Genomic DNA, 14,560 nt, shown 5'->3' on the forward strand with positions numbered 1-14,560 from the left:
GGAGCTCCTGCTCTCCAGAGCTGACCGCCCTGTGGGGAGGGCGGGAAGGAGGTTGTTATAGAGGAAATGTGGATTTGGACAATTTAAATCGAGGTATTGAAAAGGAGGGTTGGCAGGATTCATGCTGTATGGCCCTTCAAAGAAGTGTCACTGCGGAGGTGACAATTAGCAGGGTCCTGTTTTGTATTTTTAATTCCATGCCAATAAGAAGACAAATGGCAGGGTCAGGTGGCTTCTTAACTTGGAGCCTAGAAGGGTGGAGGCCACTTGACTACTCAGGAGGCCTGAAAGGCTTGCTTGGGAGCATGAGCATGTCAGTACGGTCTCTGTCACATACCTAGGTGGAGATGTTTGGGGCATGGGTGGTTGGACAAGTCTAGAGTTCAGGGGACAGCCAGGTTGGAGATAGACGCTTGGGGTTGTCACAGTATGGGTGGCCTTTGAGACAGTCAGCTAGAACTCCTATGGATTGAGCGTGGACAGAGACAGTAGCCATGGAGAGGTCAGCTCTGCTGATGTCACTGGGGTAGGGAGTGCGAGCTGGCTGTTTGGTCTAGAAAACTGTGGTCCTTGCTGAACTATCATGGACAGCCCAGTCTTGTAAAGACATCGTGTAGGGACAAAGCCTGACCTGGGGACCAAAGAGAGATGGCTTAGAAATTAAGAGTGCTGGCTGTTCTTCTAGAAGACCAGAGTTCCATTCCCAGCACCCACACAGTGGCTCACAGCCCTCTGTGACTCCAGATCCAGAGAACTGGGTGCCCCTTTCTGACACCCATGGATGCTAGGCGCACAAGTGGGTATATAGACATCATGCAAGTAAAACACCCACCTACATAAAATAAAGTAAAATTAAATTAGATTTTTTAAAAAAATCCTGGCCTGAGTTAGATTATTTGAAAAAAAAAACAAGAAAAAGGTGGAGACATAGAAAATGGGACAATAGGAAGACAATGTTCCAAACAGTTTATTTAGGGTGGGGGATGGCACAGAACTAAGATAGAGCATCTGCCCAGCGAATGGCCCTGGGTTCAACATCCTGAGCAATAGGGACAAATAATGTGTTGACTTTTTTCCCTCTAAGATGCAATTATATGACAGCTGCTCACCCGGATGAGAACGATGCAGTCGTGTGGGGAGCATGAGCGGTGCAGGATTGGCAGGGGCAGGGGCCCTAGAATGATGGGCTGGAACACCCAGTGGCTGGATTCAGACAGGCCTTAGGGAAGGCGGAGCCTCAGCAGCAGCACCCGCTGGGGCTGCTAGATGTGTTTGCTGGCCACCATCTGACTTACAGCCAGCAGGCAGGGCTGGGGTGTGGCTCAGTGGTGGAGCCTTGGCAGCAGGCACGAGGCCTTGGCATCAGATTCCAGTGCTGGGGTGGGGGCGGTGGGGGAAGAAGAGAGAGAAAAAGGAAAATTATTATCATCTAAAGTGAGAACGAGGGGGACGTTGGAAGTTGCACAGGAGAGCCAACAGGAAGTCCCTGAGAGCAGAAGGGACACCAGTGGCCAGGGTGTGAGGGGAGGCTGGCAGCCCTGTGGGCCTCCGAAGTGTACGTCTTCTGCAGCACGCAGGTGAAGACTGGGCAGAAGGCATGTGGTAGAGAAACGGGGACTGAGTATAGACACCAGGGGAGACAAAGGCCTGTGAAGGGAGAAGCAACATCAGTGATAAGTAAAATTCCTGAGACTGGCCAGGCAGCTTTGGGGACTAGAGATCGCAAGAGCTGCCCACTAGCTGCCTGAGGTGACAAATGGAGACCCATGCATAAAGATGTCGGTTCCAGAAGTGTGTGCGGGAGTTGGCATTGGCCTGACTAGTCCGGCTGGGCCCTAGCCTCAGGGCACACTAGTGATTTTGGGGAGCGGGGCTCACCTTTACCCTCTTGTTTTGCAGATGTGGGAACTTGGGCCCAGAGGGTGGGAGTGACCGCCCCAGTCAAATCCTGTGGAGCTTGGAGCTCTTGGCGGCCCTCTGGGCGACCCCCCTTCACCAGGGTTTGGAGTTAGAGACCCTTACCAGGTACTTAAGACTTTTTTGAGTCTGTGTACTCTGTGCTTGTAAAATATGAACTTGGAAAATGGCTTGTACTGTCCGACATTTTCAGTGTCTGTGTTTGATTATGTGAGCGGGTGCTGAGAACAGGGAGGGAGGGGCAGGGTGGAGGGGGGAGGGGCAGGGTGGGGATAGAGAGAGGGGGACTGTATTTTCTTAACTCTGCAGGAGGATTTAGGCTTTCTTTTGGAGAAGAATTGCCATGAAGACTGGGCCCCACTAATGCTGCCCAGGCTAGTCTTGAACTCATGGCTCTCCTGCTGTTACCTTCCAAGAGCAGTGTGTGTGCCCCTTATAGTTAATGCTTCTCCACATATTTTTTTTTTTTACAAAAACTATAACAAGCACAAAAATCAACTTGTGTTTCATGTTTATTTCACTGATCATCTGTTTATTAATTGGGAGGAAATGACATTGTCTACGTCTGAGTATATGTGGGCTATCGGGTCACCTCCCCGGCCTCAGTCTCCTTCCTCCAATGTAGGTCCTAGAAGAAGCCACTAAACCTCTCTGGGCACACAGATACTTTTACAAAGACACAGTGTCTTCATAAATTACAAATTAAAACTCTCAAAATAAGCACGAGGCTTTCCCCACACCGCCCCGTGTGCCTCTCCCGGGCTGCGGGGTGAGTGCTGCTATTGCAGTAAGCCAGACCTGTGTCCTCAGTGCCGTCCAGGCCCTGCACCCCACAGAAGAACATACTGAAAGAGCTCTCCCAGAGCTGGTGGTGACTCATGCTGCCCTTTCAGAGGGCCAGGTTCAGTTCCCAGCACCCTCATCAGGCAGCACGCAACTGCTCTGGGGAGACTGGATGCCTCGTGCTTCCACAGGTACCACATACCCACACACATACACAGAAGTAAAGATCAAACAAATCTTTAAACATGAGATGTTCCCCGAGAAGTAAGTGTTCTCCTGCGATCGTTTCAGTGCCTCCCTTCCAATGGCGGACCAGAGAATGGACATCTCTTCAACAATCAGCGACTTCATGTCCCCAGGCCCCACCGACCTGCTCTCCACTTCCCTGGGCACCAGCGGCGTGGACTGCAACCGCAAGAGGAAGGGTAGCTCCACCGACTACCAGTAAGGCCCTTGGGACGGTCAGCTCGGGGCAGGGCCTGGGCATAGAGCACCGCCACAGCTGCCGTTGTCCCCAGAGGAAGGTGTGGGAAGCTAAGGGCCCTTCCGAGTGCTTCACATCTGATTTGGGCTTCATCGGTTCCTCAGTGTCAAGCAGAGAAGGCCAGCAGCACTGCTGATGTGGTCATGTCACCTCCTGCCCTCAGATCGCTCATGTCACAGGGGAAAGAACAGCCTTAAAGCCAAGTCGTGCCCCCACCCCACATCCCCTACCCCCTTCCTTTGCTCGCTCCTTTGAGTAGAACTCAATCTGGGGAAGTGATGTTGGGGAGAGCGCCCATGCAGCCTCTTTGAAGACAGTTTCAACTGCTTAACTCGTGTGTATGGCGTGGAGGAGTGGGAGTCAGCACGTCGACAGCCGCGGGGTACTGACTGACTCTGTATCAGTTAGCACGCACCTGCAGCGTTCAGTAGTAGCTCTGGTTCTCTGAGAAAGTACATTTTCCTGCTCACCCCCACTCTCCTGCCCCTGTAGCCCACTAGGGAGGGAGGCAGGGTAGACCGGTCAGAGGCAGGCTTCATGTCACTGAGGCAGCTATGTGGAGTCCCTTGAAGGATTTTCTTTTGTTATATTGAGTGAAGAATCTCTGAGGAGGTAGCTCCCCCAGAAGACGTCCTTTCTGCAGAAGTCCACAGGTCCGATTTAGGGAACACAGCAGCTGGAGCTCAGGTGCCCCTAGGAGATGCTGTGATTAATGTGTAAGTCATCCCAGGCCACTGAGAGTCACAGCCCAGGGGAGGGAAAGTGGGTGTGAAGATTGTGGGGTTCCTGCCAATAGTGCTCGCTCCCCAACACAGACCACGGCATTTCTGCGAAGCTTTGTCTCGGGCAAATGCCAATGGAGCAACTAATGTGTTCTAAGATTTCTGTTGGACCTGTGATTTTCAGCCTCATCTTCACCCAGTAACCTTCAAGCTTCCTCTGTGGGACCCCATGTTTGCAAATTTTTGCAAATTACCTTCTAGAACTCATGTTCTACCCCCTGTAGTTTTCCTATGTTAAGGCCATTGGCTTCCTCTTGCCTGGGTGTGAGTTTAGTCACAGCGGTAGACACAATTCCAGTGCAAAGGGAGACCTTTGCCTGGTGACCTGCATGGCTTCCTCTGAACCCCAGGACTAACTGGAGAAGCTGCCTATGAAATACCCAGGGCACCTAATCGGGAGCCGCTGTGTTAGGATGCCCTTGATGTGATCCAGCATTCCAGAAAATAGTTTGCATTGTGTGAAGGGCCACAGTCCTTCCCTTGGGAGACATGGGAGACAGGAGAGAAGGCAGTCAGTACCTTCCTGATGAGTGTTTGAGTTGGACAGAGAAGTGAGCTGCCCCTAAGAAGAGATGAACTCTTCTTTTGGGGATTTTGGTCTTTGTTTACTGAACCGCTAAATGCCACCAAACACGGATCTCTGGGGTCTGTGAAAGGGAGGCAGGCCCTACTGTGACCCCAGGATCCTCTGTGGCTCTCCATACTCCTCTTCATCTCGATTCTTTTTTTTTTTTTTTTTTTTTTTTTTTAAATATTTGTTTATGTATTTATTATGTATACAATGTTCTGTCTGTGTGTATGCCTGCAGGCCAGAAGAGGGCACCAGACCCCATTACAGATGGTTGTGAGCCACCATGTGGTTGCTGGGAATTGAACTCAGGACCTTTGGAAGAGCAGGCAATGCTCTTAACCTCTGAGCCATCTCTCCAGCCCTTCATCTCGATTCTTGAGTGTGGGGCTGCCCTCTTGGCCTAGGAGCAACCTGTGGTGACAATGCTTTTGAGATGTTGCCTGGGGCTCTGCTCTCCCTTCGCTGTTGGTCAGGGCTTTCATTAGCCCCTCCTCCCTTCATTTGCCACCCAACAAATAGATACGTGCACTAGTGTCTTTGGGGTTTGATGTTTTGAGACAGAGTAAACTTTATTTATCACCTATCCAGAACAACCAAAGAATGAGGTGGCACAGATGTCTGGCCACTCTGGTTAACTAAAAGTCTCCATAAACACTGTCAATTCCCAATTTTCAGTCATATGATGAACTAGTTTATTGGCCATATGCACACTTTTGTTTGGTAATGTGGAATGCCTGTCTAAGCTTTATAATAAGGTACACTTGTGTTTTTCCATGTTATTATTATACATCCACTTCTATACCTTGGTTATTTGAGCTTTCTGAATAAACGAGAGCCTTCTATATGATAAGAAACTATCCTCTATATCTGTATTAACATGTGATTATCTGCTTTTGTTTTTGCAGAGAAAGTATGGACACAGACAAAGATGACCCTCATGGAAGGTATCATAATCTAGACTTGAACTTCAGCTATCTTGTGGCCATTCATTCTCTTTGCACAGTGAATGTGAGCTCAAGGCTGCCTCCCAATCCCCAGTCTCTAGCATGCTAATCACCGAGAATCGCTGTGCGTCTGTAGAGAGGTGTCGGGTCTGGCGGGGAGAAAACAGAGGATGTATAATTCTCCCACTCATACCCAGGGACTAAATTTTATCTTCTGCCCTCCTCTCTAGGTTAGAATATGCAGAACACCAAGGAAGGATCAAGAATGCAAGGTAAGTTCAATCTCTGGTTTTCTCTACAAAACAGTCTACTTTCAGGCGCTTAGAGAGCAGTTGAGGATGCTCGCTGCGTTTATTCCATTTGGTAGAGTCATCTCGGGCACTGTCACCTCAGGAAATGAGGAGGTGGCAGTGTGTTTTAACTTGTTTAAGCTTCTGCCCTTGACTCCCCCTATATTAGGCTGGCCTTCGCATGTTGTTATCTATGCACATTTAACCCGGAGGAAACTTTGGAGGTAGCAGAAAATCATTCCAGGCTGAAGATCTCTCCTGTCTTCACAGCTGAGCTCTTCTCACTCACTGGCCCTCCAGAAAATGGAGAAAATGGCTGAGATTCCATTCCTGGGCTGGGTCTCACCTCTGATAAAGACCTTTCTTGTGCTGGAAGTAGTCTCTGAAGGCCAGATCTTAGGCACCTGCGCTCCTCAGAGATCTTGGTCCTTCTTGTCTCAGTTACACTTGCTGATGGCCTTCTGTTGGGTCTTCATGCCTCTCTGCCGTCACTAACTAGGGATGGTTAAAGTTGTGTCATGGCAAGCTGCAGACTGGCTAGCCTGACACTCTGGCTTCTCGGTTGCAGACTAGCCTATGTAGGTGGCTCTGTGTTTCAGTATCTACTTCTCTATTGGTGATGCTCCCCCGTGGGAGGATGGTTAGAAAACAGCTGGTCACATCTTGTAGGGAAGTGTTCTTCTATCTAGACAGGCAGCCAGTTCAGGGGTAGAGCACGATGCGGCATCCCTCAAAGGAAGCCTGGGGACAGGCCGAAAATCTGTTATATCTAGGTGGGTCCTGGTTGATCCAAGAATGTGTTAGTACTGCTTACCTCCACCAGATGGACATGACGGCCTCAGCAGGCCACACAGTAGGCTGCTCACGGGCTGCAGAGGCGTGTGCTGTGGGATTTGGGTGTTCCGTGGCTGCTTTGGAGGCTTGCTGTGTGGAAACTCTACTTCCTTTCTTCCTCCTCCTGTCCCCATCCCAACAACCTAGTCTTACAGAATCTGAAGAAAAGAATAACTGAGAAAAAAAATTAACAATTCAGTTTCTTGTGGATGCACAACTGTCATAATTTTTTTTCTTAAAAGATGGGGAAACACCAAAAACAAATAAACGAAAAAACAAATCAGTTTTCTAATTCTGAGTTGTCAGTGAGACCGTTTGGGGGCGATTTTCAGTATAAAAGTCTAATTTGAAACATTCTACAGTCTGAATTTCCCATGTCAGAGAATCTTGGGAGCAGTCAGAACTCACTTATTTTTGTCAGTGTTGCCTCGATGCTGGCACATCTCAGCTGAAATCATTCTCCTTCCGTGTTCAGGGAGGCCCACAGTCAGATCGAAAAGAGGCGTCGGGACAAAATGAACAGTTTCATTGACGAATTGGCTTCTTTGGTACCAACATGCAATGCGATGTCCAGGAAGCTAGATAAGCTCACCGTGCTAAGGATGGCTGTTCAACACATGAAAACACTGAGAGGTGAGAGCTCGGGCTTCATCACCGTTATGCCCTTGACCGCAAACGTGACCACCCTTGCCTACACTGTCCCTGGCACAAATGGCGATCTCTTTCTGTGTGTGTACCTAAGCGATGTGCCTATGTGTCTCAGCCACAGATCAGGGGCCAAGTCAAGTGGTTAGCGAGCAGATGCGGGTACTGAGGGGTAGTTTGCAGTCATATCTCCCTAGATCATATAAACCTGTGAGCTTAAATGCCTCTGTACCTGTACTTGGCTTCCTGCCTACCAGAGTGGGCACCTCTGGGGTTCCCCTTTGCCTGTGCCTGCATCCCTTACAGTGATCAAAATCAGAAACCGAGGAGCACACAGGGAGGCAGGAAAGAGCCTAGGACTCTGATGAGGGAGTCACGGGTAGAGAGTCTTATTATCAGAAATGAACATAGACGATACTTTTATCTTCTTGGAATTTTCCTGAACTAGATTGACTTTTTGTGAGGGAGGCAGTATTTCCCTTCTTTGCCGAGTGTGGGGAGGGTGAGAAAACAGGCAGGAAAGTGGAACCAACTTCACCAAAACTGCGGGAGGAATCTGAAATACAGCACCCGTTTTGGTGAATGCTGTTCCTGGAATTTTCCAGATAGCCCTGGGCTTCAGGACAAACTTGGAAAGGGTGCTCGACCCCGTGTGACCTACCTAGTAAGAGAGGCATGCCTTTCTATCTGTATAAGACCACCAGAAATAGGAAGTTGCTTTTGTTCTGACTTTTGATCATTATTTTAAAAAAATATCGACTTAGTCTCGTCCTTCACTGGGCCTCTTGCTTTACGACTCTGCACGCCCCAGTCATTAGTGACCTTGCTAAGCTATTGCTCTCGAGAATAACAGATCAAGAGCCTTTTAGACAGAAGTCTGGTCCCCTCAGTCCCGGGACTGAACTGTGTGGATGAGAGTAACATGCTCCCCAGGCTGCCAAGCTTATTAACTTGCCCAAGTGGACCCAGGGCCTGGGCCTGGTTCCTCCCCGCCAACCCTCCCCCCCCATAATTAGGAAAGTATACTTATACCCTGGGAGCAGCAGCGTTCTCTTTTCAATGAGATTCTTCTTGGGATGACAGGATTCTGTCTCAAGCAGGACCCACCATGTTTTGGCAAAAGAACCAGGGGTTGGTTCAGCCCAGGTTGCAGGCAGGGGAGTGTGATGCTATCTAAATAGAAACGTCTGCCCACTCTTTCCTTTTCTCCCTTAAGGTGCCACCAACCCATACACAGAAGCAAACTACAAGCCAACATTTCTATCCGATGACGAACTGAAACACCTAATTCTCAGGGTATGTGGCAGTTGCGGGAACCCCTTTCGCAGCATTGGTTTCTTAATGAGTTCCAGAGTAAGTCCAGCGCGCGGGAGACTGCATCTTCCTACGGAATTCCCTGGGCCCGCTTCCTCTCTTGCTTCCCCACTTTATCTTTGTTTCTGGACACATTTTGCATTCCTTCCACGAAACCAGTTCTGCACCTACCTCTCCTATCACTTAGGCAAAGAGGGGAGCGTCTACGGTAGTGTGATTTTTAAGCCAGAGAAGGATTTTGTTAAAAATGGGAGTGAGGATCTAAATCAATGGCTTAGTGGCTCTCACAGAGGACCCAGGTTTGATTCCCAGCACCCCACATGGTAGCTTACAACCAACCATCTGTAACTCCAGGGGATCCAATGCCCCAGAAACACACACACACACACACACACACACACACACACACACACACACACACACATATATGCTATGTGGTACACATATATACATGCAGGCAAAATACTCATACATATAAAATAAAATAAATCTAAAAATACAGAGAAAGAAGGGGTGAGTTAAGAATCAGATTTCTTCATGCACATTTAGAGAGTGTTGATTCTGGCTATGGGTGAGACCTTCTCTTCTAACCCAACCACTGACTCAAAAGCTCTGTCTGAATCTGTCTGTACACCTGAACCCATCCAGACATTGAAATCGCCAGAGAGGAGGCATGAAAGGGGCTTGCTTTCACTTGCTTGGCCTTCGTGCTCTTTGCCTTGCATATCTCTGCAGAGGGACGGCCAAGCTGGCATCTTAGGAATTTCCGGCTTCCAGAAAGGAGGCCTGTGCCAGGCTCCAGCCATGCTGCTGGGCAGAGGGAGAGGAACTAAGAAACCAAAAGAGGACAAACCTGCGGTCAGCAGCATGCCCTTTGGCACAGTGTAAACAGAAAGAACAGAAAAGTGTAAACAACCGAGAGGTAGAGGACCCACCCGTACCCCCATACGAGGGCTCACCATGCCTGCCACCCCCACAGTATCGTGGCCAGGTCTCTCAGCAGAAGCGTGCAAAGCCCAGGATAGCTCCCACCTCGTTTCTGCTCAGCTTGGTCTCAGGTGCGTTGTGCTGGCCTGTGGGCTCAGGATGAGCTGCATGCAGTCAGAAGGTTTCAGCCGTAGTGAACAGACCTGATGGACAGATAGATAGGTTCTGTTTCCCATGTGACTGGGCCCAAGTGGCTGTGTGGGTGCCGTCGTAGCTGTTGGTTTGCAGGAGCCTCTCTCTCTCTCTCTCTCTCTCTCTCTGCTCAAACAGTTGGCTAAGTGAACACACTGGCTGATTTGCTCCATACAGCAGGGGCTGCGCCAGGTCTGAGTAGTCGGTAGTCTTCTCTGTTAACTTGTCCTGCTTCTCTGGCATGTTGGTGGCTGTGAACTGATGTCCAGTCCCTTACTATTTCTAGGGGTCCACTTGCTAAGAATTTGCATCCATAGAAGGCAGGTTCCACTCACAAAGTTATGTCATTTTTTAGTGGGCAGAGTAATAGGATCTTTATTCCCCATTTCTCACTAGGTCCTTTCTCATTTTACTTTCATGGCATATATACACATACACATAAGTGTGCATTTTAAATCTGCATTCCACGTATGAGAGAAAATGTGATATTTGTCTTTCTGAGTCTGGCTTAACATGATCTCCGATCCCATCTATGGTCATATTTTTTTCTTTACAGCCGAATAAATGATTCCATTACACACGCGTGTACGCACACACGCACGCACACACACTTCCCCCCCCTTTATCCATTCTATGCATTTTTTGATGGCTGTCTGCACTGATTTATACAACGGTGTCATAATTAGCAGCTAGTCCTTATTCCTTTTGTGAGCAGTGCAAGCCATCTTTCCTATGCGCCTTTACTAAGGACCTTCTTCTAGCCCAGGCTGGCCTAAAACTCACTCCGCAGCCCAAGCTGACCTCAAAATTTTGCAGTCCCCTTACCTCGGTCACTTGGGTGCTGAGATTCCAGCCCTGAGCCTGGCTTTCAGAATCTCTAATACAGAGTGAGGGTCAGTCAGTCTGACCAGCTTACAACATCCAGATACTCTGCTTCCCTGCGTTTTGAACCTAGACGGACTACTCAGTCACTTGCTCACGAGCTGCCGTCCCTTCTGAGAAGGAACCAGCCCTGGCTGTCCTCCTGGCCCTTGGCACTGACTGACCCCCAAAGCTCTGCTCTCAGCTGACCCCACGCCCAGCGTCTTTGCTTGGCTGTCTGACTTACATAGCGCAGTGTCGTTTGGAGCCTGCAGTACTGACTGAATCCACGCTGATTCTGCCCTCTGCCTGCCCTCCATGGCTCAGGTCTTGGGCTTGCCCAGTGTTCCCACCAGGTTGTCAGTCACTTTCCTTCTAGCATCCCCACCTCAGCAAAACCCCCGAGAACACTCCTCCTGTGAGATAGGACTGTCTGTAAGGCAAATGAGGAAGTTATTAATATCCAATTGTTTGACATAAAGAGGCTTCCAGCAGATGGTGCCAGGAAAATTTCTTCCTTCTCACTGTCATTCTTCACCCTGGCCCAGCTTAGGGACCTGAGCTCCCCATGGCTGGTGGCTTGACAGGGTCTCAAACTAAGTGATCCTGTCCCCCTGCCCCCTTGTTCTTACTTTTACACCCTAGGCAGCTGCCTGCTCTAGCTATTACATCCAAGGACAGTTGCTGTTGCCTGTGCCTGTGCTGGCCCTTGACGTCTGAGGACAGTTGACTGTGCTGGTCTTTACATCCGAGGACAGTTGACTGTGCTGGTCTTTACATCCCGAGGACAGTTGACTGTGCTGGCCTTTACATCCAGAGGACAGTTGACTGTGCTGGTCTTTACATCCGAGGACAGTTGACTGTGCTGGTCTTTACATCCAAGGACAGTTGACTGTGGTGGCCCTTGACGTCCGAGGACAGTTGACTGTGCTGGCCCTTGACGTCCGAGGACAGTTGACTGTGCTGGCCCTTGACGTCCGAGGACAGTTGACTGTGCTGGTCTTTACGTCCGAGGACAGTTGACTGTGCTGGCCTTTACATCCCGAGGACAGTTGACTGTGCTGGTCTTTACGTCCGAGGACAGTTGACTGTGCTGGTCTTTACGTCCGAGGACAGTTGACTGTGCTGGTCTTTACATCCGAGGACAGTTGACTGTGCTGGTCTTTACGTCCGAGGACAGTTGACTGTGCTGGTCTTTACGTCCGAGGACAGTTGACTGTGCTGGTCTTTACGTCCGAGGACAGTTGACTGTGCTGGTCCTTTACGTCCGAGGACAGTTGACTGTGCTGGTCTTTACATCCGAGGACAGTTGACTGTGCTGGTCCTTTACGTCCGAGGACAGTTGACTGTACTGGTCTTTATGTCCGAGGACAGTTGACTGTGCTGGTCCTTTACGTCCGAGGACAGTTGACTGTGCTGGTCTTTACGTCCGAGGACAGTTGACTGTGCTGGCCCTTGACGTCCGAGGACAGTTGACTGTGCTGGTCTTTACGTCCGAGGACAGTTGACTGTGCTGGCCTTTTACTCTCTGACACTTGAATTCATGCCCTAGTTCTTTGAACTAAACTATATTCTGTATTCTAAAGCCCTTCTTTGTGAGAACAACAGACTTTTTTTCTCTTTTCTTCTTTTAGAATTTGTCAAAGACTTATGACTTACTCATGTGGTGGCAATTAGCAGGTCCCCTTGTGACCACTGCAAGCCATCTTTCCTATGCGCCTTTACTAGACCTTATTCTAGCCCAGGTTGGCCTGGAGCTCACTGTGTAGCCCAGGCTGACCTCAAATTCTTGCAGTCCCCTTGCCTCAGTCTCCTGGGTCCTGGGCTTCCAGACCTGAGCCACCACACCTGGCTTTCAGGATCTCTCAGAACGCAGGGCAGCAGAGTCTCAAGAGAAAGTGCGTGAGGGGAGCCCAGAAGACTCCAGCAAGCGGAGTGGTCATCCATGGAAGGTTGTCAGGAGGACTCAGGCACATGCAGCTAACACCACCTGACCCCTCGCTGTTGCTCTGGCCCTGCCTGCTTCAGTCTCCCCACCGGATGTCATTTCCATCCTGGTCTTGGTTGGCACCCCAGATTCCACCTGTACTTAAGCTGAAGGAGAGGAAGGATCTCATGCTGGAAGTTTTGTTTTATTTTGTTCTGCTTTTGCAGAAGTGGGGCTTGAACCCGGGCCCTCATGGCTGCCAGGCAAACATCTCATCACCGCTGCTGCTTTTTCTTACAACACAGATCGCTCAGCCTTGGGTGGAGAAGTAAATGGTTGAAGGCAGTAGTTCCTGAACCTGTGTACGTTTGAACTGCGCTGTGTGTTGGGCACACGCGCAGGGAGTGGGAAGGTGTCTGAAGGAACACAAGTGACCCACCTTCCTGCCAGGCCATCAGCAAAAACCCAGTTACCCCACTGTAGATGTGAAGTTTGAAGGTCTAGAGCACTCCCTGTGAAGGAGGGTGTTCAAGTTCAGATCAGATGGCAGCTGAGATCCTCAAGATGGAATTCTGATCTTAAAGGGTCCTTGCAGTCTCAGGGTCTACGTTCTCCATGGCAGTTGTTCAGTTTCGTTTCCACCTCTGCGATAAAAATATCCTGACAAAAAGCAAGTGCGGAAGAAAGGGCTTGTTTGGCTCATACTTCCAATTCTCCTGATCCGTTATTACAGGGAAATCAGGGCAGGCACTTTAGACACCGCACCCACAGACAAGAGCAGCGAGAAAGTACTACATAGATCCTTGCAAGCTGTAGTCAGAAACAAAGAGAATAAATGCGTGAGCCATGGCCTGCTTGCTTGTGCTCAGATCCTCTCCTCTCTTTCAGTGTAGAGGCCCCCTAACTACCCAGGGAATGGTGCTGCTTCCAAGGGACAGAAATGCCCACAGGTCATCTGGTCTAGATCATTCCTCCTTAAGACTCTTCTTCCTGGGTGGCTCCAGGAAGATAGCCAGGGCAGAGGGACTGTATTAGAGCGGTGAAGCCTAATTCTCCCCTCCTGCATACAGTCAGAAGATTAAGTTTAAGCTAAATTCGTTCTGAAACAGGACTTTCTTTAATTGGCCTGTTCCCTCTGATTGTTAGATGACACGGAATACATAGCCTCCTGGGAGGGAATCTTAATGCAGTCACACAGTATTGTCTGTAAGCATCCTCTTCCTCTAACGTCAGCGAAGGTGTCAGTGTGTGGCCCTGTGCGTTGGAGCCGTAGAAAATGAATCCCTGATTTGCTTTCAGATCGTGTGTCCTGACCTGTGATAAATTGATTATCCATTTCTCCTGATTAGGCAGCAGATGGATTTTTGTTTGTCGTAGGATGTGACCGAGGGAAGATCCTCTTTGTCTCCGAGTCTGTCTTCAAGATCCTCAATTATAGCCAGGTAACGTTTGAGCCCCTGCTAGCAGCTGCCAGCTTTATGGTCGTTAGAGATAGCACCCAAGTTTTTCAGAAGAATCGAAGTACATGGGCCACATGTGATGCCCTTCTTCAAAAATCTTAACTACTTCTTTTTCTTTTTTTGGGGGGGGGGGCTGTCCTGGATCTATCTCTTGTAGACCAGGCTGGCCTTGAACTCACAGAGATCCATCTGCCTCTGCCTGGGATTAAAGGCGCGCGCCACCACTGCCCAGCCGAAAATCTTAACTTCTTAATGGAGAGGCGAATTTACACTTAGGAAGAATTTTAATGGGTCCTATATTTCCCCCAACTGGAATATGTGACTACAACCCAGCCAACAACTTAAGTTTTCTTATTGGTACAAAGTGAAGATCCCACATCTGTGGGCTAGGAGTGCAGAGTGAAGCTGTCAGACAAGGGAGAGAAAGGCAGACAAGTAACTCCATGCCCAAGAATAAGAACCTTGGGAACTTACCCCACAATGCTGGGAAGCTCTGTTAAGCCCTGGCGTCCTCCACGGGTTAATAATAATGACCCAGGTGGTCTTAGTTTCTTGTCTTGTTAATGTGATAAACACAGCACGTGACAAAAGACAACACTGGGAGAAAGGGTTTGTTCCAGATCATAGTT

At 49.4% G+C, this 14,560-nt stretch overlaps 1 protein-coding gene across 2 annotated transcripts in view; it reads left to right on the top strand.

Annotated features, from left to right (window-relative positions):
* Bmal1 (basic helix-loop-helix ARNT like 1) overlaps positions 1-14,560 on the top strand; it is a 101,474-nt gene that overhangs the window by 63,916 nt on the left and 22,998 nt on the right. For both annotated transcript variants that reach the window (XM_075971924.1, XM_075971925.1), the window contains exons 4-10: positions 1,900-2,025; positions 2,992-3,144; positions 5,443-5,481; positions 5,712-5,753; positions 7,081-7,238; positions 8,467-8,546; positions 13,821-13,913. In XM_075971924.1, the coding sequence (XP_075828039.1) occupies positions 3,005-3,144; positions 5,443-5,481; positions 5,712-5,753; positions 7,081-7,238; positions 8,467-8,546; positions 13,821-13,913 (552 nt within the window). In that variant the 5' untranslated portion in view covers positions 1,900-2,025; positions 2,992-3,004. The remainder of the gene's footprint in view (positions 1-1,899; positions 2,026-2,991; positions 3,145-5,442; positions 5,482-5,711; positions 5,754-7,080; positions 7,239-8,466; positions 8,547-13,820; positions 13,914-14,560) is intronic.

This window comes from Microtus pennsylvanicus, chromosome 5, assembly GCF_037038515.1.
Source record: "Microtus pennsylvanicus isolate mMicPen1 chromosome 5, mMicPen1.hap1, whole genome shotgun sequence".
NCBI classification, from domain to species: domain Eukaryota; kingdom Metazoa; phylum Chordata; class Mammalia; order Rodentia; family Cricetidae; genus Microtus; species Microtus pennsylvanicus.